The following is a 21,239-nucleotide window of genomic DNA, read 5'->3' as shown; positions in this document are numbered from 1 at the left end:
AAACAATAACAATGTCATATATACACCATGACCATATGACTGGCCCTGAAGTTTTAGATGGCTGCCGGTACACAGGCTGCATTCAGTTCACCTGCTTTCACTGTGCATAGTCTGTTGTATGTGGTAATATAGACATATTTGTTTGAGGAATGGTAGCTTCAGAATGTATGTGCTAAACTGCCAGAATATGGTTGTCATGACGTCATACATGACAGAATGAATCCAGAATATGCATGATTTGCGATCAAATTATGTGTTAGCAGTGTCATATATTACCAGGCTACAATGTGTATTTTGAGCTATGTGTGTTCTCCTAGGAAGCACAGTGCCATGCCTGCAAGCGTCAAGGGGAGCTCCTGGAGACCATCCACTGGAGGGGAGAGATCCAACACTACTGTGACCAGCCGTGCCTCCTGCACTTCTACAGCCAACAGAACCAGCCCAACCTAGACACCAAGCAGGGCCCTGGGAGCCTGCTCAGCAGTGCGTTAGCTTCACGTACACCAATACATGCATGCAAACAATACCCACACTTAGTTTTTCATAAACCCAATCCATACATGGGAATAGTTTTTTCTATGTGCGCTTTGTTGTAATATAATCGTTCAACGTTTGATTTTCACTGTTTAACATAATGTTACAGAGTTAGTGCTATTGCTTTTGTGATTTCCCTCAAATCTGTAAAATGTAAACATATGTTAGTCTCAGTAATTGGCTATTAAACTTCTATATGTTTACTGGACTTACAGGTCATTCCCCAGAGTCTACACCTCCCCCTGTAGCTACAAAGACAAGTGAAGTAAGTGTGCTTTTTGACTTGATGCTCTAAAAGGTGGGGGGGAAATGCAACCGAAAGGACACAAAAATGCATTTGATCATGGTTTTTACCACACAAACAAACGTATTCTCTGCTTGAAAAAAACTTCATTGGATTTTGAAATAAAGCTAAGAGCTACTTTTCTCTATAAAACGTATGCTGAGTGAACGTCCAAACATTTATTTTTGTCAATTTTTCTGTTATTTCAGGCCACAGGAAGAGGGCTGAAGAGGACTGTAGCCAAGCCTGCTCCTCCCTTCACTCTACCTCTCTCCCAAAGGAACAAATCCTCCATGTGTAAACCCATGATGGCCACTACTGGTGTCGCATGTAAACCTGAGATGAAGTCCCAGAGTTGCCAGACAGGTAATGGCGAACGTAAACCCATGTCCATTTTTATAGACTGGTTGGCTGACAACATCACGAAAATGATGCGCCCGCATCGATGTGGCCGGAAGGCGTGCGTTATGATTCTGAACGATCAGATAGCTAGCAACAATGACAAGAAGCTGCCAAGTGGGGAGTCGTAGGTGGCTCGTTTCAGACCATTGTAGACTATATGACCAAAAGTATGTGGACATCTGCTTGTCGAACATGTCATTCAAAAAACATGGACATTAATATGGAGTTGGTCCCCCTTTTGCTGCTATAACAACCTCCACTCTTCTGGGAAGGCTTTCCACTAGATGTTGGAACATTGCTGCGGGGACTTGCTTCCATTCAGCCACAAGAGCATTAGTGAGGTCGGGCACTGATGTTGGGCGATTAGGCCTGGCTCGCAGTTGGCGTTCCAATTCATCCCAAAGGTGTTAGATTGGGTTGAGGTCAGGGCTCTGTGCAGACCAGTCAAGTTCTTCCACACAGATTTCAACAAACCATTTCTGTATGGACCTCGCTTTGTGCATGGGGGCATTGTCATGCTGAAACGGGAAAGGGCCTTCCCCAAACTGTTGCCACAAAGTTGGAAGCACAGAATTGTCTCTGTAGCGTTAAGATTTCCCTGGAACTAAGGGGCCTAGCCTGAACCATGGAAAAACAGCCCCAGACCATTATACCTCCTCCACCAAACTTTACAGTTGGCACTTTGCATTCGGGCAGGTAGTGTTCTCCTGGCATCCGCCAAACCCAGATTTGTCCGTCAGACTGCCAGATGGTGAAGCGTGATTCATCACTCCAGAGTCCAATGGCGGCAAGCTTTACACCACTCCAGCCGATGCTTGGCATTGCACATGGTGATCTTAGGTTTGTGCGTGTGGCAGCTCGGCCATGGAAACCCATTTCATGAAGCTCCCAACAAACAGTTATTGTGCTGACGTTGCTTCCAGAGGTAGTTTGGAACTCTAGTGAGTGTTGCAACCGAGGACAGATGATTTTTACACGCTTCAGCAGTTGGCAGTCCCGTTCTGTGAGCTTGTGTAGCCTACCACTTCGCGGCTGAGCCGTTGTTGCTCCTAGAAGTTTCCACTTCACAATTACAGCACTTACAGTTGACCGGGGCAGCTCTAGCAGGGCAGAAATTTGACGAACTGACTTGTTGGAAAGGTGGCATCCTATGACGGTGCCACGTTGTAAGTAACTGAGCTCTTCAGTAAGGCCATTCTACTGCCAATGTTTGTCTATGGAGATTGCATGGCTGTGTGCTCGATTTTATACACTTGTCAGCAACGGGTGTGGCTGAAATAGCCAAATCCACTAAATTAAAGGGGTGTCCACATACTTCTGTATATATAGTGTATCTTATTGATAACATGTCTTGTTTTGACTGATGTAGTGTCTATTCTAATATGGCTAAAATTCTCTAGCTCGCTAACCAACAACTGTAACGATGTAGTTGAGACAACAAGTGCTCATTGCAAATGTATGTTTTCAATAAACATTTGGACACTAAATATAGTTTATATAGTCAATTCTAAGCCAACCCTGTCTGTTTTGCCCCATAGTTGCTCACACATCACTTTTGTTTCTAAACAACCAACCTGTCTATGGGACTCACTGGTTAGTCTAACACTATATTTAATATTATTTCATATGTGTTTAATATTTAAGTTATTTTCTTTAAGAATCAATAGGTCTGTATCATTGATTTATAAGTCCAAAAATGGATGTAGCAACTAAGGATTCGCGTTTTAAACAAAACATCCCTATTCGTATGCTAAGAGCTTTATGTTAAATCAGGCCAACAATTATAATTAGCAATTGCAAAAAAAGCACCTTCATGGTTTTAATAAATATTGTCTGTTTCAGATGATTTCTTGCAGTCCCCACCTGTGGTGTTGCCTGTCCCTGTGCCTGTGTTTGTTCCTGTACCTTTGAATATGTACTGTCAGTACACTCCCATACCAATGGCCCTGCCGCTGCCGGTGAGTTGGTTTTGTCTAGGACCTGTTGAGTATTGTGCAAAATTTACTCTAGGCTTATCGTCATTAATTTCGAGTCTAGAGTAACTCTTAGTTTCCACCCAAACTTGTTCCTTATGGGTGCCTACACACTGCTGCAATAATGTCTGGTTCTCTAGAGGGACTGTCTGCTTATTGTTTTGCTCTTTATTCTCTGTTAGCTCCCTGTCCCCATGTTCCTACCTGTCACACTGGATCATATCGATAAACTTGTGGAATACATAAATGACCTGAAACTCCAGATCCCGTCTGATCCACTGGAGGCTGACATTCTGGCCATGGCAGACATGATAGCAGAGGAGAATAAAGGCAAGGGCTCCTCGGCTCTCTCTCTCTCTTCTTAGTCAACTTGCCATTGGTATTCTATATATAATTATTGTAACTATATGATGGTTATATGTGTTTATTTAGATCTGGACAGTGATCAGAGGGACTGCAGCTTATTTGATTCTACATCCCAAGATGACATCCTCTCCATGGCTGTCAATATGGCTGATGTACTGACTGAGCCAGGCCAAGACCCAGTAGATGAGCTCACCAAAGGTAGGTTCAAGCTTTATAATATGCAATGTCTAATGCAGGGGTATCCAACAGGTCAATCGTGAGCTACCAGTAGCTCGCAGCCCACCTGTGAGTAGCTCGCCAAACAATTCTGAAAGTACATGCATTTTTCATGTGTTCCACCGCAAACTGTCATAAACAAATCTCACAAGTATCAAGACACCGCAAGCTCCTTGCTACTATCAATGCAACATTTACATTATCCCACCCCTGGTGAGCCGCTATTTGCTTAAAAAGACAAACCTAACACAATACCTGCCAATTAATTTCTAGCAATATTGCCACTGTCTGTGTGGTGCGTGCGTTTGTCTATCACTCAGTGTGTAGCCAGTTGATGTGATACCGTCTTGAGGGTTGAACAAAATACTTTCCCCAAAACCTTCTCAATTAAATGTTAACTGCAGAGCAGGCTTACCTGGCAGAAGTATATCATGAGTAAGTATGTCATTTGTATTTGTTATTTGCAAACTTTGCCATGAAATGAGCAGCAGCCGTACAGAACCATCCTAGACCGGCACATTCCTCACTCGCTAGATGCGCAATTAAAGGGCCAGATGCGCAATTACACTCAATCCAAATGTATTACTTTTCTTCCAGACCTAAAAATGTTCTTCTGATGTGATTTAAGCATTGACATGGACTCCGAACATCCATTTCATTGTTTTCTTTGAACAATTGTAATTTTCAGAGTGAAAACAAAAAAATATATAAAACCAGGAAAAAGGAAACTGAGAGAACATAATTTGGGAAAGTATAAAACAGAATTTGTAGATTTGTATAGGACAGACACTTCAAAACCTTATTCATTATGATTCTTTTTTTGGCTGTCCTTTTTGCCATTTATGAATGTGTTATTCAATGTGTTTCTCTGGGCTATAGTAGTAAAGGCCAAATTCAATATTTTATCAAATAGATTTTTGATTTAAAAAATTATTCCTAAAGGGGTCTCAAAATTCCGAATCCAATAGCTAAATTATCCATGTTTTGACCGTCTTAAAAACAATTCCATATGTTAGCTTAGTAGAACCCCGCCCCCACGACTTACAGGACCTGGGGAAGAGTTGCAGGGGAGGAGAGAACAATGTGCCTATTTGAAAGCTAGGGGAAAAAATAGTAGCTTGCAACATGTTTCATTTTTTAAGTTGTTTTAATGCTATAAAAGGTTGAAGACCCCTGATCTAATGTGTAGTTTGCTTTGCCGTCTGAGATGTGTAAACGTACACTATAATTGCACACACTCTCAACAGTCTATGATATATATTTTGTGTCCCTTATCATTTGTGCTCTTTAGCTTCCCTGGACCTGAACCCCAATGTTGATTTCCTCTTTGACTGTGGGATGCCGCCACATGCTACTTCAACAGAGCAGAGCTCCGACGTCGCTGTTCAGAAGGTATAATTAAACACAGCCTACAATACGTGTATTCTGTCTGTCTTTTATAGACCTTACTTTACTTTACTTTTTGTATTGAATTAAATAGTGTCAGAAAAGCGTCAACTTATGTGAGCGACACAGTGGAATCACATGGGATAAAACTGGCACAAACATGAGATGTCTTAGTGTCAGACTTACCGGAGACCAGTGGTCATGTTCTGCGTACTTAGACAGGTGCAACAGGGTCACAAAGGTGAAATGGTTGAAAAACAAATATATCCCTGGTGGAAGGCAGGCAGGCATGGTCCCCAACACACGGCTCATGTAACATAAGGCAACAGTCACCAAACCTACAAGATGGACTGCTTACTAATGAAAAGTGTCCTTCTTAAAACGAGATTATTTGACATATATACTGAGAAATTTACTTTCGCGCTTTGGTGGTCTCTTGGACCAGACAACGTGTTAATGATCATTCCACATGTAGAATTTATGTAATGGGTGCACTCGAAGAGAATATGAATAACTAACTAACCAACTACAGTAACTAGCCCTTAACAGGTCATAGCAGTGTGATGTCTAATATAGGCTTTGTGTCACAGGGTCCCAAGCGTCAGGCCATGTCAGAGATGACCCTGCACGATCCCCTGGACAGTCAGCCTCTCGGCGCTGGTTTGAACAGCTCCCTTGGGGTCAAAGCCTGGAGGTCATGGGCCCAAAGCAAGCACTCGGACGCTGACTACAGAAAACGTAAAATATCTCTTGAATGGAACTTTAAATGTACCCATCTTTGATAGTTCTCCTTTGAGTTTGATAGATCTCCTGTGAGTAAAATGGGCAGTAATGTTTCAATGTAATCCTGATAATAAAGTGCCTGTTATTTTCTCCCATATAGAGAAACCATTAGACCTTCTCTTGTGCAGTCCTGAGGAACTGAACCATGGCCTTTCGCAGTTTGTCCAAGACATTGTTCATCCTAGAGGACCATGCTACAAGCCTGACAGTGTATTTTACCTCTGTCTAGGGATTCAACAGGTCAATCCCAATTTCATCATGGTTTCAGTCTTGTAGTTAATATTTGCAATTTGTTGAAGAGTCCCTTATTAAAATCTTAAGTGATTTTATTTTTTAGAAAATGTCTATTTTGTTTACACGGTGTGTTCAACTTAAACATTTGATCACAGTGGTCTTGTATATTTTCCAGTATCTCCTTGAGAACAACCGGATGGTGAATATATTCACAGACCAGTTATATGTCACCTTCGCTGAGGAGCTGAATAAGATTGTCAGCCAATGGCTGCCTTCTATGTCACCTAACGGTGAGTTCATATTTCTATTTATTTTCACACATTTTGTGTATGTGTTGTATTTGGGGTGTAAATAATGTATTTGTGTGTGTTTGGGTGCAGGTGCTCTCAGTTCTCGTGTCCTGGAGGAGCACCTGTGGGAGTGTAAACAGCTGGGTGTGTACTCTCCCTTTGTCCTGCTCAACACCCTCATGTTCTTCAACACCAAGTACTTTGGTCTGACCACTGTGGAGCAGCACCTCCAGCTCTCCTTCTCTACAGTCACGCGCCAGGCCAAGAGGAGGTCTACACCACATGGCATGGTCAAGTCATCTAGTGTCTGCTACCACCCCAAATCACATCACAAGAGAACAAGTAAAGGTGAGAGTTTGTGTGCCACTAGCTAGGTTTCCATCTAATTGATGACAGATTTTCATGCGAATATTATAACATCCTCATAGAGAAAATATACGCATTTTCCCACCAGTGGTGTGTTTCCACCAAACAGACTTGTTGCAGATAAGTCAGTGCGTGATGACTTAGTGGGGGCTCCCGGGGGCTCCCGAGTGGCGCAGTGGTCTAAGGCACTACATCTCAGTGCTTGAGGCGTCACTACAGACCCCCTGGTTCGATTCCAGGCTGTATCACAACCGGCCGTGATTGGGAGTCTCATAGGGCGACGCACAATTGGCCCAGCGTCTTCCGGGTTTGGCCGGTGTAGGCCGTCATTGTAAATAAGAATTTGTTCTTAACTGACTTGCCTAGTTAAATAAAGGTAAAAAATAAATAAAAATACAATGTACTTTTTCGCTTAAGTTTTCATGTACCGAATAAAAATCAAAAGTTCAATGTGTTTCCATCGAATTTTCAACTCTGTGCCTACTCTGGTCTTGGCATGTGCACTCTAGCCAACAGCTGGCAGATACAGTGTGTGGGTAGGCTAGTCTACATGGTGAGATTATTATTATTTGTCAAACGGCAGTCAAGCATCGATCATCATGTCACCAGAATAAGACCCTCGATATTTATTGGAAAGGAGCATCAAGATCGACGTGCACTTTCACCACCCTGTGAAATTCATCATAACGTTGCGTGACTCCAAGTTTACTTCGATATGATGGTTATTATATCAATATTTACGCATAAATGAGTTTCCACCACAATTTCTCGCATAATTCATTATACCGACATAAAAAAGATCCCACCATGTCAAATGGACAAATGATCTGTCATCATTTATAAAATTGTACCGAAACTACCTGTTTCCATCACAGCTGTGGTGATTATTTTATTGTTTTACAGTATGACTTGACACGCTTAAAAACTGGATGGGGAAATGTGGTTAGTGTACCAAGTCACATCACAACATTAGCGTTCATTTGTATTTTCCATGTCTGAGATTGGTTTTGGTATAAGAAAGCCCAGTGCATGAGAAGTGTCAGTATGCGCTGTAGCCCAATGGAAGATTGGCTAGTTGTCATTCCCAGTAATGAGAGATTGAGTTGCTTTGGGTCATGGGTCATGACCCCAGCCTGGGGGGGAAGCAGGTCACCTATCTTGAGTTGTACCACCTTTCAGCTGAATGACAGGGGGGCTGACCAGGGCTAGAAAATGGAGTCATTACATGAATATCTACAACTAGGTGAAATTAAATCTTTGAGTTCATATTTAGAATGTTTGAAAGTCTAGTATAGAGTTATGAGGTCCAGTTTAGTGGTAAGAATGTATTTTTCAAAACATCCTAAAAATACTGTACTTGTAGATATAATATGCTATTCCCAACAAAACATATTTTCAACTCCAGTAATTTATATAATTTGGATGTATACTTGACCAAGGCGTGGTAGGGTCTTTGCCTTTATCTGCTAAGGAATGATAGGAGTTGACATGTCTTAAAGTAACTCTTAGAGCCTGGGTTTTTCTTATCATTAACTCCCCTTATCACTACAGTGTTTTTAAAATGCAATTAGATGATGGTGATGGGTAATTCTCTTAGGCAGGGACCACCACTCCTAAACATGGTGCATCTGACCCCAAAGAGCTTCCATTGAAGATAAATTAGTAAAAACCGTTAAACTAGCTTCCGGCGATCAAATAACATGGTGCCAATGAGTTGGACTGCCTGGAGTATAACACTGCAATGCCTGTGAAATTGTCCTGGTGCCAGTTGTTTATTTATAACATATAGGCTAGCCTAGACCCACACCTCCATCCTACTCAGTGTTTCTCTGTTTACTGGCATGTTCTGACTGAAACATAATCACGTGTTTTAACGTAGGTCTATTTTGAACTCGGCCCGACCATTCTCTGGATATCAGTGTCACTAGCTAGATTTCTCAGTGGCTTTGTAGGTCAGTTTGAAATTGATCAGTTTGGTACTATTGTGGTTTTATGCTGACGTATAAAATAAATGATTTTAGGGTGACATCACCTGTTGACAGTTTGTGTTCTATGAGTGCTTGTCTTAAATATTACAAATAACAGTGAGAGACCTGTTGATGTAGGAGAAGGAAGTTGTTTGCCCCCTTCCCCCCCGGTTGGTCCATACTGCTATTCTCAGTGTGTCGGACGGCTATTTATACCACAGAGTGGAGTTCTTTGAAGAGCTGCTCTCAGCATGGGAGGTGTACCATGGTATGTGTCTTAGAACTGGCCCTGGCCATACACACTACAAACACCAACCCCTGGCCTGTCACTGTTTGCCAAGGGAAAACCAGGAAGCTAAAAGGAGCTGTGGAGCAACTCGGAGTCGTGCAACATGATATATTAGTAGAGAATCTCTGACTGAATGTCTGAAAAGTGTTTTAGATGTAGCTAGTGGCACAATAAATAAAGTCTAAAGTCCATATATCAACGTTGGATAAAACATGTGGGCTTGTGACCTTCATGATATCCAAAAGTACCTTTTTGTAGGAAAGACCATTTCAAAATAATATTCATTTTATTAACCTTTTATAGTATGAAAGACGGTGACAAAAAAAACTAAACTGTTCCCCATAACTGTCTGGCCATCAGCTTAATCCGTTTAGCTTGGCCCTAACTGTAGCCAAGTGTTAAAATAAACACCAATGGGTCAGTCAGACAGTGAAGTGAGCCTGTACTCTGTTCTGTTTACACACAGAGGGCGGCTTGGGAAAGAGGAAACGGGATGAGCCTTCTGAGCTGGAGCAACAAGAGAACCGGTTGAACCCTCTCAGATGCCCCGTCAAATTCTTTGAGTTCTACCTCTCCAAATGGTAAGCAATGTGGACTGGCCAGGTATGCACAGCAGCGTTTAAAACGCCAGTTGAAGGCCTTGGACTATCCCTGAATTTGTTTAATACATTGGAATGAATAAATTAAACCGTACAGTTTCCTTTCTTAGATTCACATATGGTGTCTGTCTTTGTGTTCTTACAGCTCTGATGGTGTGCGGAGCAGCTGCAGTGCATTCTACCTGCAGCCGGAGAGCACATGTATGGCTGAGAGTCCTCGCTGGTATTCTGACATCCCCATGGACAAGGGCAGGCTGGGAATTATGCTCAACAGGATCCTGGCTCTCAAGGATGTCTATGACGAGCACCCGGGACAGGGAGACATGGACTGAAAGCCACGCAACAAGTTTATATAGTGTACATTGCTGATGTGGAAGCCGCTAGCACAAGGGATGACGGGCATATGTTACTTTTTCAATTTTTTTATTTAGTCATTTAGACGCTCTTATCCAGAGTGACTTACAGTAGGGAGTGCATACGTTTTCGTACTGGTCCCCCGTGTGAATCGAACCCTCAACCCTGGCGTTGTAAGCACCATGCTCTACCAACTGAGCCACACAGGACCCACAACCCTGGCATTGTACTAACTACAATGCCTTTTGTTGTCCCATGGTTGTTAAGTCACCCCTACACAAATAGTTCAGTGAGCATTTCCCCTATAGAATTACCATTGTAGCTAGATCTGTATAGAAACTATATTAGCACTGCAGTATACCACCCTCAGTTCAGATAATGTATTTGGAACGCTTAGGTACTTTGGGCACTGTCAACGACAACTAGTTGAAACGTCTGTGGTTCGTATTGGAAACCCATATATTTGTTTGTTATGAAGTGTACAGAACAGCTGTATAAAAGTCATTTACTTTAGTTCATAAAACCATTTAATTGACACTGAATTTAACCCCCTATGCTAGCCTCACTGGATTTTTTTTTCATTCAAAAGCTTAATGTTCATACACTGATAATATAAACAATAATGTTCAACTTAAACACTTTAAATCTGTGTTTACCATGTGGCCAGTGAGGTGGAAACCATTTATTGCTGCCAGAGATGTTCACATGTACAGTATCAAGAAACTCAGTCATGGCAGTCCTTTTACTTCATAGCTAATGTGTATATATATTGCCCTTCATTTAAGAATTTCTTATTGTTACAATCATATAACCAACTGTTCATTAAACCACACAAAAGAAGCCTAACTTCATGATATCTTTTTATTTTAAACTTTTTGATCCTGCTTAGATTGTATTGTCTTTCATTTACAAACTAGTACGGTTTAATGCATTTTCTGTCCTGAATGTCTTGAGAAAAGTTGATAATGTACTATAAAGTTTATTTTCTGTCTTTTTCTAATTGAAGGAATCAAGAATGAATGTCTTGTACAAATTCTTCATAAACAACAATTCACTATTCATGGTTGTAAAATCAATCAAATGCATGCTGCATCTTAACTTTCTGGTGTGTAGTCTGTGCCCAAAGCATTACACAGACGAGCAATTGCTTTGGCATTATTTCCAGTCAGAATAATCAACATGTGTTCATAAGGAAACAACTTGTCTTGGAACACATTGAAATATTATACTGCGCATGGCAAATGTTTGACTGATGAGAGAGAACCTCCAACAGTTGCTGTTTGCGTGCCCAAGCTAACTAATTTATTAAGCTTTGGACTTCAATTGGCCTCGGTCTCTTTGCATACAGACTCGCTGGCAACCCTCTCCAGTTAGCGATATGGCACTTGTCCAGGGAGTACCCTTTACCTCTGGGAGTTGTGCGAGTCAGACTTTGGTCTCGTCAGTTGACCAAGGGATTGTTCTGTACAGGAACATAACTGAAGAAGAACAGGAGCCCACCTCTGTTTCTAGCACTGCACATAGAACACACAGCATCTGACATGCTTTTCAGTTGAAGTTAAGTTTTCAGGAGTAAAATGTTTAATGAGAATCAACTACCTTGAATAATTAAAAACTATTATCCTAAGCCTCCACAGAAGGTTTTTGTTTCTGGCCCCTGACAAATGAGGTGGTGATCTATCCTGCTTTGTCTGTTTTCACCCCTCAAATGGCCCAATACTTTTCCCCCACCAGAGGTGGAAACACGAAAGTTTTAATCTTTAGGCCAAGCAGCTGTATAAAACCCTGTGGTGGAAATGCGCCTTAACTGGCCCTCAGATCTTCAGATCATCTAGTCTGGTCTTACTATTGCTGTGCTTGCTGGATCGCCGTTGTTTCTCTGAAGGCGACCCTGGAGCAGAACTGGAGCATTTCCTTTCTGTGGTGTCACCCCCTTCTGGTTTACTGTTCATCTCTACAGCCAGGTTGTCTCTGTTCTGCTTGTAAGCCACTTTGCTGTTGTAGGGGTGGTAGGTAGAGTCAGGCTCATTCAAGATGTACTGATCTGCATGGTAGGGCTCATTGGCTGGGTGGTGCCTGGGGAAGTAGTTATAGTTTGGGACAAAAGGCACCACTGCCTCGCTGGGGGCCTTGGACCCTGTCTCACATGTGGACTGGGCACATCTGTACCGGCGGCACTTGGTGAACCCCAGGTGATACATCTCCACTATGTTTAGCACCAGTGAGACACATGCCACTGCCAACATGAAGAGGATGAAGATAGTCTTCTCTGTGGGCCTGGAGATGTAGCAGTTCACCACGTTGGGGCAGGGTGAGCGGTTGCAGGTGTACAGAGGCTTCAGCTCAAACCCATAGAGCAGGTACTGAGCGATGATAAATACCACCTCGAACAGGGTTTTGAAGATGATGTTGAAGACGTATGTGCGTAACAGGACCCCCTGCAGGCGGATGCGGCCAAAGTCGTCCCGGACGGGGGGCTTCTTGGGCTTGGCGTCGGGCAGCAGCTGCTGCTTGTCATTGTGGATGGCCAGTTGCGCAGCCAAGTTTTTCTGCTTCTGTTTCTCCTCCATGCGCACCAGGTGCAGGATGTGGCCCAGGTAGATGAGAGTGGGTGTGGACACGAAGATGATCTGCAGCACCCAGAAGCGGATATGAGAGATGGGGAAAGTCTTGTCATAGCAGACATTCTGACAACCAGGCTGCTTGGTGTCGCAGGTGAAGCCAGACTGCTCATCACCCCACACCTTCTCAGCTGCAGCTCCTAGCACCAGGATCCTGAAGATGAAGAGCACGGTCAGCCAGACCTTGCCTACTACGGTGGAGTGCTCCTGGGCACTCTCCAGAAGCTTGCCCAACAAGTTCCAGTCCGCCATAGTGGCTTACTCATATGCTCAGTCTTACAGAGAGATCCGAAACAGGAACCTGCAATCAGAATAAAAACATAATGTAAACGAACTGCATCAGACAAACATCACAATTAGATTGAAAACCATTGCATAAAAACGTGGATAGTTTGAGGAAAATGCCTCACCGTAACTATATTATTACACCTAGGGTGGCATAAGAAATTAACCTATACTGATGCATTTTCATTTATAATGGTTTTGGTTGTAAAAGCTTGCATTTAAAGATAAGAGCCAAGCATTTTTTACTGTTGCTAAACAGACCTCTCCAGCTCAATAATTTGTTTGTAATTTAGTTTTTAGCTTTGTATTTTTTTGAGTGTGTTTCTGTAAATGAACCAGATTCACTTCTATATATAATGTTCTGCTACACGTTTCTGTGGTTCTGTTTCTTCTAGCATGAAAACATTTGTTCAATACATTACATTAATTTGGTCCCTGCAGAGACCAATTAAGCGAGATTGGTGCTTCCTGGCAATAATTTGCCATCATTTCTCTAAAGAGAAAGTAATGCCCATGCTTTGACTAGTTCGCAATATATGGCCTTGTCCTTTCCACACAGTTTATTTTTCCTAATCCCCAAAATGTGAGCGGTTCTGAAAAACAGGAAGAAAAGTGTAATGTTGGTCATGTTCCTAGAGTGTTGTCATATGCTTGTGAAACATCTTGTAGAAAAGCTCAGGGTGGTCCATGCATATTTTTTGGTTTTACCTCCATTATTCTGAGATAAATAATTTCCTCAAAGTTCCTCTGTTTTCATTAGCATGTTTAATTTGACATAGTGGCTGCGGGTCCTTCATTTAATGGACACATCACAGGCAACAGCACGATATAACACCTGTTTCCTTGAGGAGAAACCGCCCATCAAGTAGACCTAGGGTTGCAAAATTCCAGGAACTAACTTTCAATAAATTCCCTGGTTTTCCAGAAATCCTGGTTGGAGGATCCGGGTTTCCTGCTTATTCCCTACTAATTCCAGTAATCTTCCAACCGAGATGTCTGGGAAACCAGGGAATTTCTTGAAAGTTCCCGGAATTTTGCAACCCTAAGTAGACCACTATCATGTTATTCGTTGGAGGTGAGATGTGAGCACATTGTATGAATGGATGATGAATATTCATCACAGTCAGTTAGTTGTAGGCTACTTGAAATGTTGTGTTTAGTGTATTCAGTATGCAATATATCAGGAATAGATCATACCAATAGGCTGACACCCATTTGAAAGGTTCTACAGTATACTGTATGTATTTCACCCTCATACTGAACCTGTTCGTAGTCCCAAAAGACCCTGCCTGTCATTTTAGAATTATATGTACAGTGCCTAGTGAAAGTCTACACCAAGGTTAAAACTAATCTTGAAAAACAATTGAGTAAAATTAAATTATTTACAAACATGTTTGAAAAACAAAAACTATACTGAAACTATTATGTTTGACTCCAAAACGAAATAAAATAAAAGCTATCATTAATTATGTTCAGTTTTAGTATTTTTTCTCAACTTTGGGCAATCAAGCTTTTGGGGGATTTTCAAGCTACTGAATATGGCTGGTAAATGTGGCCAGGAGATGGCAATGTTTCAAAAAGGCCTAGCTTGTGCATAACTATCACTAGCCAGTGTTGCCAACTTAGCGACTTTGTCGCTATATTTAGCGAGTTTTCAGACCCCTCTAGCGACACATTTTTTAAAAAGCGACTAGCGACAAATCTAGCGACTTTTTCTGGTGTTATTGGAGACTTTTGGAGACTCTGATGTGAAAGCACATATCATTCTTACTCTTCTCAATGAGCAGCGGGTGCTGCCGTGGGCCCCGAGCAGCGGGTGCTGCCGTGGGCCCCACCCCGTGGGCCCCACCCCCGTCCCAAAGTACTCACAGGCGGCCCAGTCCTCGCGCAGCAGTCCCTCCAAGCTGCAGTCAGAGCAGGAGATGTTCACCCCTCCATGTCCAGACTGCAAATGAATCGCGCATGCGGGAAGCCGCCGCTGGCTGATCCCGCCCAGGCGGGATGTAAATGTAGGGTGTTTTTTACTCACTTTTTGTCTCTCCCACAACGTTATTCCTCTCTCCTACAGCGTCCATCACAATTACATGCACATGGCCAATTATGCAAATTAGGTGATGACATCATTTAGTGACTTCTAGCGACATTAAGGACATCCAATAGCTACTTTCCTTACTGAGGAGTTGGCAACACTGTCACTAGCTATCACTAGCTAACAAGAGGAAAAACGGCTAGGTAGCTAACTTGATTCTTCTTACATGTACTATTAAGGTTAAAAAGCATCGGATTGGCGAGAGAAAGTTTCCTTTTACCTTTTTTTTTGCACCATTCCATTCCTTTTAAAACCAAGTCACTTTGAGATTAACTTTATAATTTAAACCTAACCTAACCATAGCTCTTGAGAACCGAAGACCATACAGCCATAGGGTTCTCATTTGAACAATTGACCAGAGCTGGGCCAACGTTTACAACTGTCCCGACGTTCCATCTAACCGTTAATAATCACTGTGTACGATACGATTTTGGAAACCTCTTTCATATCAACCCAAAATGATTTAACAAAGAAAAAATATATATTTACTGTGCGCCGTTTTAACACAGATTCCCACAGAGGTGTTTTGCATTGCACTTCCTGAGCTAATTGGAGAGAAAAAACGTAGGAAAAAAACTTAGGCTCGAAGCTGTATTACACAAAAAACCTCTGTATAAATCTGTGGTAAAACAGCTAACAGTAAATGTTTCTTTCTTATTTGTGAAGTTATTTTTGAATGATAATGAAGTTGTGTTCAAGGTTTCCCAAACCCTATCACAAGCAAGAATTGTTTCTAGATAGAACGTTTCACTCTTTGCTAAATCTCCTCAGCTAATCAAAAGGGACGTGGAATGACTCCAACGTAGCATTGGAGTCATGAGAAGGGCTAACCTAACCTACTGTATGACCTGACCCATCACCTTGTGTATTACTGCCCCCAAATTGCAAGAAGTGACATCCCCAAAAACACACAAAAAACAATACAACCCAAATGGCTCCTATGCATGCTTTCGGTCCCTAACCCTAAAACGGAAACGTAGTCATATAAAAACGAAATAGAAATATTTTTATACAATTTAAACTAAATAAAAACTAGCAAATCAGGTTTGAAAACGAATTGAAACTAAACTGAATTTAAAAAAATATTTAAAAAAAGAGAGAAAGAAATTTAAACGAATATAAAAACACAAAACTATAATAACCTTGGTCTACACAACAGTCTTAACATTTTGCTGTTTTAAAATTACATTTGAAAAAAATCATACCGATGTACACAACATACTCCACATTTTCAAAGTGAAAGAACAATTACAGAACATTTTCTAAATAAATAAAAAAACGAAGATGTCTTGATTGAGTATGTTTTCACACCCCAGTTAATAGCTGGTGGAAGCGCCTTTGGCAGCCATTACACCTGTAGAATAAGATTCTACCAACTTTGCACAACTCCTAGGGCAACATTTATCCATTGTTTTGGTAAGAAATGGCTCAAGCTCAGTAAATTTGATTGGGAGTCATTGATGGACAGCAGTATTTAAACCTTGTCTCTGATTTTCAAGCAGATTTAAGTAGGACTTAGACTGGACCATTCAGGAACACTCAACATCTATTGGCATTAATATTTGTGTAATTTTCCAGCTGAAAAATAAAACCCTATCCCAGGGTTCGTAATTCAGAAGACTGAGGCAGGGTTTCCTCTAACTTTTTATCTGGGCTTTGCTCCTTTCATGTTTTTTGTTTATTTTTATTCTGACAAAGTCCCCAGTCCATATTACCTTTTTAGATTTCATTTTAAAGCAGAAAAATGTGCAAGGGGTGTGTAGACTTTCACTAGCGACTGTATGTATGAATACCCATTGAATGCAAACTAAGTACTGACTGTACCCAGAGAGTATGCACTGGAGCAGGTAGTGGCCAGTCCACTGTAGCCTACTGCCAGGCAGTGTAAACCGGAAATCAGATGGAGGAGCACCAAGACAAACACACTGACACACACAGGGCCTCAATAGGTTGTAGCTCTTTTCTCCATAGATATAGGTTTCCAGGGGTTGAGTGGTCACTTTAGTAAACATACTGATTGATGCCAGTTAGACTTGCGTATGGAAGTGGCGGTCAGGTTCCCAGATGAGTTTCACTTTCCACACAGGGATTTTAAAGTTATTAAAAACTAGGCTGCTGTTACCTAAGAGCCTTCCATGACAGTATAGTGTACATGTGGATGGCCAAGAACTTGTCTCAATCTAGGACTTCCCTGATTACATTCATCATAATCCGTGGTTTAATCATCTCAGACTTCATCTGCTAAACTTTGCTCTTATTACACACTAATATTATTTGATAACAACACTGGCCTGGTTAGTAGAGACAGTAAAGCATTGCACTGCAACTACACTCACTGAAATGGTTGACTTCCCTCGTTACAGTTTGAATTTGAACCATTTCAGAAATTCAGAGACTAATACATTTCTGGTTTCCAATTGGTTCTGGGAATGAAGCAATACGTTTCCTGATTGGTAAAACTGAACGTTTTTTTAAACGTTATGAGAACGGAAGTGAACATTTCGCCTATTCTGGGAACGTACATTTTTAGGTTCTGAGAACTTTGGTTCCCTGAATGTTTTTCTGGGAGGTTTTATTAATGTTCTGAGAACATGTTTAAATAAAACTGATAGCTTAGTTTAACTGTTTTGTTTTGAACAAGCATAGACAGGACACTTATTTGCTTAAGCAATCATGCAAACCAATTTTTTATTTTTTTATTGTGGGATCGCGTCAGTGAGATTCAAACCTATGATCTTCTGTTTTCAACCATGGAATTTGTCTGCTGCACCACCAGGATGGAGCTAGGATGCCATGTTCTTTTAACTCATACAAAGCTGTTCAATTTAGTCTATTCAAATAGACCCCATTTAAAAGGAAACAAGCACTCATTAAGATCAGGTGTGGCCGATTAATGGGCGGGTACTGGAATGTGTAATGGCTGTATGGTAGAGGAAATGGTTGATGTATTATTATTTTGTGAAATGTATGATGTAGAAAGGGAGAAGTTGTTTGACAGGGTCAGAGAGGTTGGAAGGGAATGAGGAGTGGGTGGTATTTTGGGTGGGGGTAGTGAGGTTTGAAGGGAATTATTTTATTTTATTAGAAATTCAGGTTTAAGGGCCTCCCGAGTGGCGCAGCGGTCTAAGGGACTGCATCGCAGTGCTTGAGGCATCACTACAGACCTGGGTTAGATCCCAGGCTGTATCACAACTGGGAGTCCCATAGGGTGGTGCACAATTGGCCCAGCGTCGTCCGGATTAGGGGAGGGTTTGGCCGGGGGGGGCTTTACTTGGTTCATCATGCTCTAGCGACTCCTTGTGGCGGGCCGGGAGCCTGCAGGCTGACCTCGGTCGTCAGTTGAACAGTGTTTCCTCCAACACATTGGTGTGGCTTCCGGGTTAAGCGTGCGGGTGTTAAGAAGCGCGGTTTGGCGGGTCATGTTTCGGAGGACGCAGGACTCAACCTTCGCCTCCCGAACCCGTTGGGGAGTAGCAGCGAGGAGACGAGATCGAAATTGGGAAGAAAAAAGGGGGTAAAAAATAAGTGAAATTCAGGGTTAGTTAAGAGAATATAGTGGTATAGATAGGTCGTGACCGGCCTCACACTTCAGTACAGTAGGTGGCGATGTATGCACCTGTCAGTTGGTTGTGATTTGCCAATAAAACTTCAAGAAGAAGACAAATTAATGGATGCGGCCAACACACCTGAGCACACTTAACAATATAGAAGATCTAGTTTTGTTGATGCTGAGAAGAACTGAATGTATATGTTTTTTAATAACATTCTTAGAACGTTCTCTGAACTTTATTAAAGTTTTCTTGTGGTTTTTATGGAAAGTTTTCTTAACGTTCTCGGAACAATTTGAAAACATTACTTTAAATAGAACCATGAGGAAACCTGTACAGCAGGAAACGTTATGCTGAAGTACTGAAATTCCCACAGAAAAAGTTTTTTCTTAACATTCTCGGAACAATGTGAGAACATGACTTTAATAGAACCATGAGGAAACCTGTACAGTAGGAAACACTATCCTGAAGTACTGAAATTCACACAGAAGAACGTTGTTTCTTAACGTTGTCGGAAGAATGTGAGAATATGACTTTAAATAGAACCACAAGGAAACCTGTAAGAAACGTTAGGCTGAAGTACTGTAATTCCCACATAAGAACATTGATTCTCTGAACTAATTTGAGAATATTCCCAATGTCAAACCAGTGTGAGAACATTCCTAGAACATTACCAAAATTTAAATTAAATGTAACCATCTTTGAACCTTTACAAAATGTTCTGTTAAAATAATGAAATACCAAGAAAATAATGTTTTTCTTGTTCTTAGATGTGCTGAGAATGTTCCAAAGCCAAGCAACTATCCTGCATCATTCCCAGAAGTTTTGGGAAGGTTGTATGCAACAACAAAATATATATATACTTCATGCTGAAGTACTGGTTATGCAAAATAACACGCTTTCACCAATCTCTAAGAACCATATGGTTCTCAGGATGTTATGTGCTAGCTGGGTATTGACCATATTAGTGACCATATTAATGATTTCTAATGTGATTCTTCATTCTTCAAACTTCTATAGACACAGTGCGTCAAGACCCACCTTCCCATAATGCTCATCTCCAGTGGAATTGCAGATCCAGTGGTGGCGTCTCCACTTAGGTCGCTATCACAGTCTACACTGTGGTACTCCTGTCCCCGACAAGGCCATGTCCTTTGATAGTGATGACACTACACTACAAATGTTAAGCGCTCTTGTCTCCAAATGGTTTCAACTAGTTTTCAGCTCTCGTTGAATCTCCTTACTAACGCCCAATAAATGTGTCCTGTAAAAGTAACCACCAATAGGACCTCTGTAAGCACCCTCTTTCACTGTGTCAGTTAGCTAGGATGAGAACACTCACTCCCTGTAGAGAATTATAAGGCCCACTGCTAAAGTGATGTTTCTTTACGACTGAGTGGCGTTAAAGTAGCCCAATGGGGGGAGTGGGTTTAAGTCTTGCGTGGCATGGCTCTAAATATAATTCACTGTGAAGGGAGTGGCTGTGCTATCACACTCAGTGGGCTTGGGGGGGTTGGTGAATTGGAGTTGAAAGGTAAAGTGTTCCAAGGCCTGTGGCTGTTTGGGGTGGGAGAGCATCAGAAAATGGAAAAGGTGGGCCCTCCCTTCATTGTTATGGCACGTACTCCGGTGTCATTGTTGACAGGCTGACCAGAATCTCACAGTCTGTGGTGGTTGTAAATTCAACAGAAGACATCCTTCCAAACAGAGGCAGTTAGCTATATTTACTTTACCTAAAACAGAAAAAACAATGTTTTGTTAAACTGACCTCTGTTCATTGTATGGATGAAATCATAACCCTTTAAGCATCAAATTGTATGGTCAGATAAGTCAACAGAGAACACATAGCACATATGGTACATTGCAAATCTGCACTTTGAAAGGTACATTATGAATGCTTACCATATGACTTCTGTGAAAAAGGTGCTGTATTTATCCATTAACAGCTTGTTAAAAGCAAAGTGTCAGGTAAGAATAATGCCAGATAACATCTACATTTAGTGGAGTTATTCATAGCGGACAGTGAAAATCATTGTGATTAGATGTCTCCCTTCTCAGTCAGACCTCACACCTGATAGACTCTCTATATATGGTCTCTATTGACGTGCTCCAGAAAAAGACAAATGCCTTCACACCTGCCCCTGCTAGGTCCAGCTGTCCCCAGGGTGAATATTTCTTAGCCTCAGAGACTGAACTGACCCCTCACAAGGCTACGCTATTGATAACCTGGGACCATGCACAGTCTATGGTTTATGGTTTTAATTGCTGAAGCTTCCTCAGACATTTCCTCACAGGTGGTCTGACAGCTCACAAGAACTCCAGCATACAGTACCTCTGACTTTAAAAAGCTTCACGAGACTTCATTCTTTGATTGTGTTTCAATCAATACAATCTATGGATTGGATTTTTCTCTTTCCTATTCTTACTCAATGGCACTGTCAAATGATCATAACAGCAGAGAATCTAAAAGCCATTAGTACCTGATGTTTTGGTTAGTTTTATGTGTTTGTGCTGCTCTCCTGTGGCTTTCTGAAGTATTACATAAATACTTTGTATTGACCACCTTGTAACTCAAGACAACACACATTAAGCATTCAAAACACACTCATAATAGCTGCGTGTACTACTAGCTTGTTAATATTTCCATGTGGCTA

General features: G+C 41.6%; 2 protein-coding genes across 3 annotated transcripts in view; one reads left to right on the top strand and one right to left on the bottom strand.

Annotated features, from left to right (window-relative positions):
* The window catches only part of LOC121573734 (zinc finger MYM-type protein 3), a 28,879-nt gene extending 17,996 nt beyond the window's left edge, over positions 1–10,883 (top strand). For both annotated transcript variants that reach the window (XM_041885928.2, XM_041885927.2), the window contains exons 13-25: positions 318–483; positions 750–799; positions 1,027–1,183; positions 3,062–3,177; positions 3,375–3,522; positions 3,625–3,756; positions 5,066–5,166; positions 5,751–5,898; positions 6,044–6,183; positions 6,353–6,467; positions 6,558–6,815; positions 9,556–9,670; positions 9,834–10,883. In XM_041885928.2, the coding sequence (XP_041741862.1) occupies positions 318–483; positions 750–799; positions 1,027–1,183; positions 3,062–3,177; positions 3,375–3,522; positions 3,625–3,756; positions 5,066–5,166; positions 5,751–5,898; positions 6,044–6,183; positions 6,353–6,467; positions 6,558–6,815; positions 9,556–9,670; positions 9,834–10,020 (1,833 nt within the window). In that variant the 3' untranslated portion in view covers positions 10,021–10,883. The remainder of the gene's footprint in view (positions 1–317; positions 484–749; positions 800–1,026; positions 1,184–3,061; positions 3,178–3,374; positions 3,523–3,624; positions 3,757–5,065; positions 5,167–5,750; positions 5,899–6,043; positions 6,184–6,352; positions 6,468–6,557; positions 6,816–9,555; positions 9,671–9,833) is intronic.
* LOC121573735 (gap junction alpha-3 protein-like) lies at positions 9,989–20,015 on the bottom strand. Its single transcript, XM_041885929.2, has 2 exons — positions 19,627–20,015; positions 9,989–12,964 (listed from the first exon to the last, which is right to left on the bottom strand). The coding sequence occupies exon 2, from the start codon at positions 12,913–12,915 to the stop codon at positions 11,857–11,859; it is 1,059 nt and encodes a 352-aa protein (XP_041741863.1). The 5' UTR covers positions 12,916–12,964; positions 19,627–20,015; the 3' UTR covers positions 9,989–11,856.
* Positions 20,016–21,239: the final 1,224 nt, after the last annotated feature.

This window comes from Coregonus clupeaformis, chromosome 9 (assembly GCF_020615455.1).
Source record: "Coregonus clupeaformis isolate EN_2021a chromosome 9, ASM2061545v1, whole genome shotgun sequence".
Taxonomy (NCBI): Eukaryota; Metazoa; Chordata; class Actinopteri; order Salmoniformes; family Salmonidae; genus Coregonus; species Coregonus clupeaformis.
Note: the sequence above shows the minus strand (reverse complement) of the source record. Positions and strands in the feature narration are given on the sequence as shown.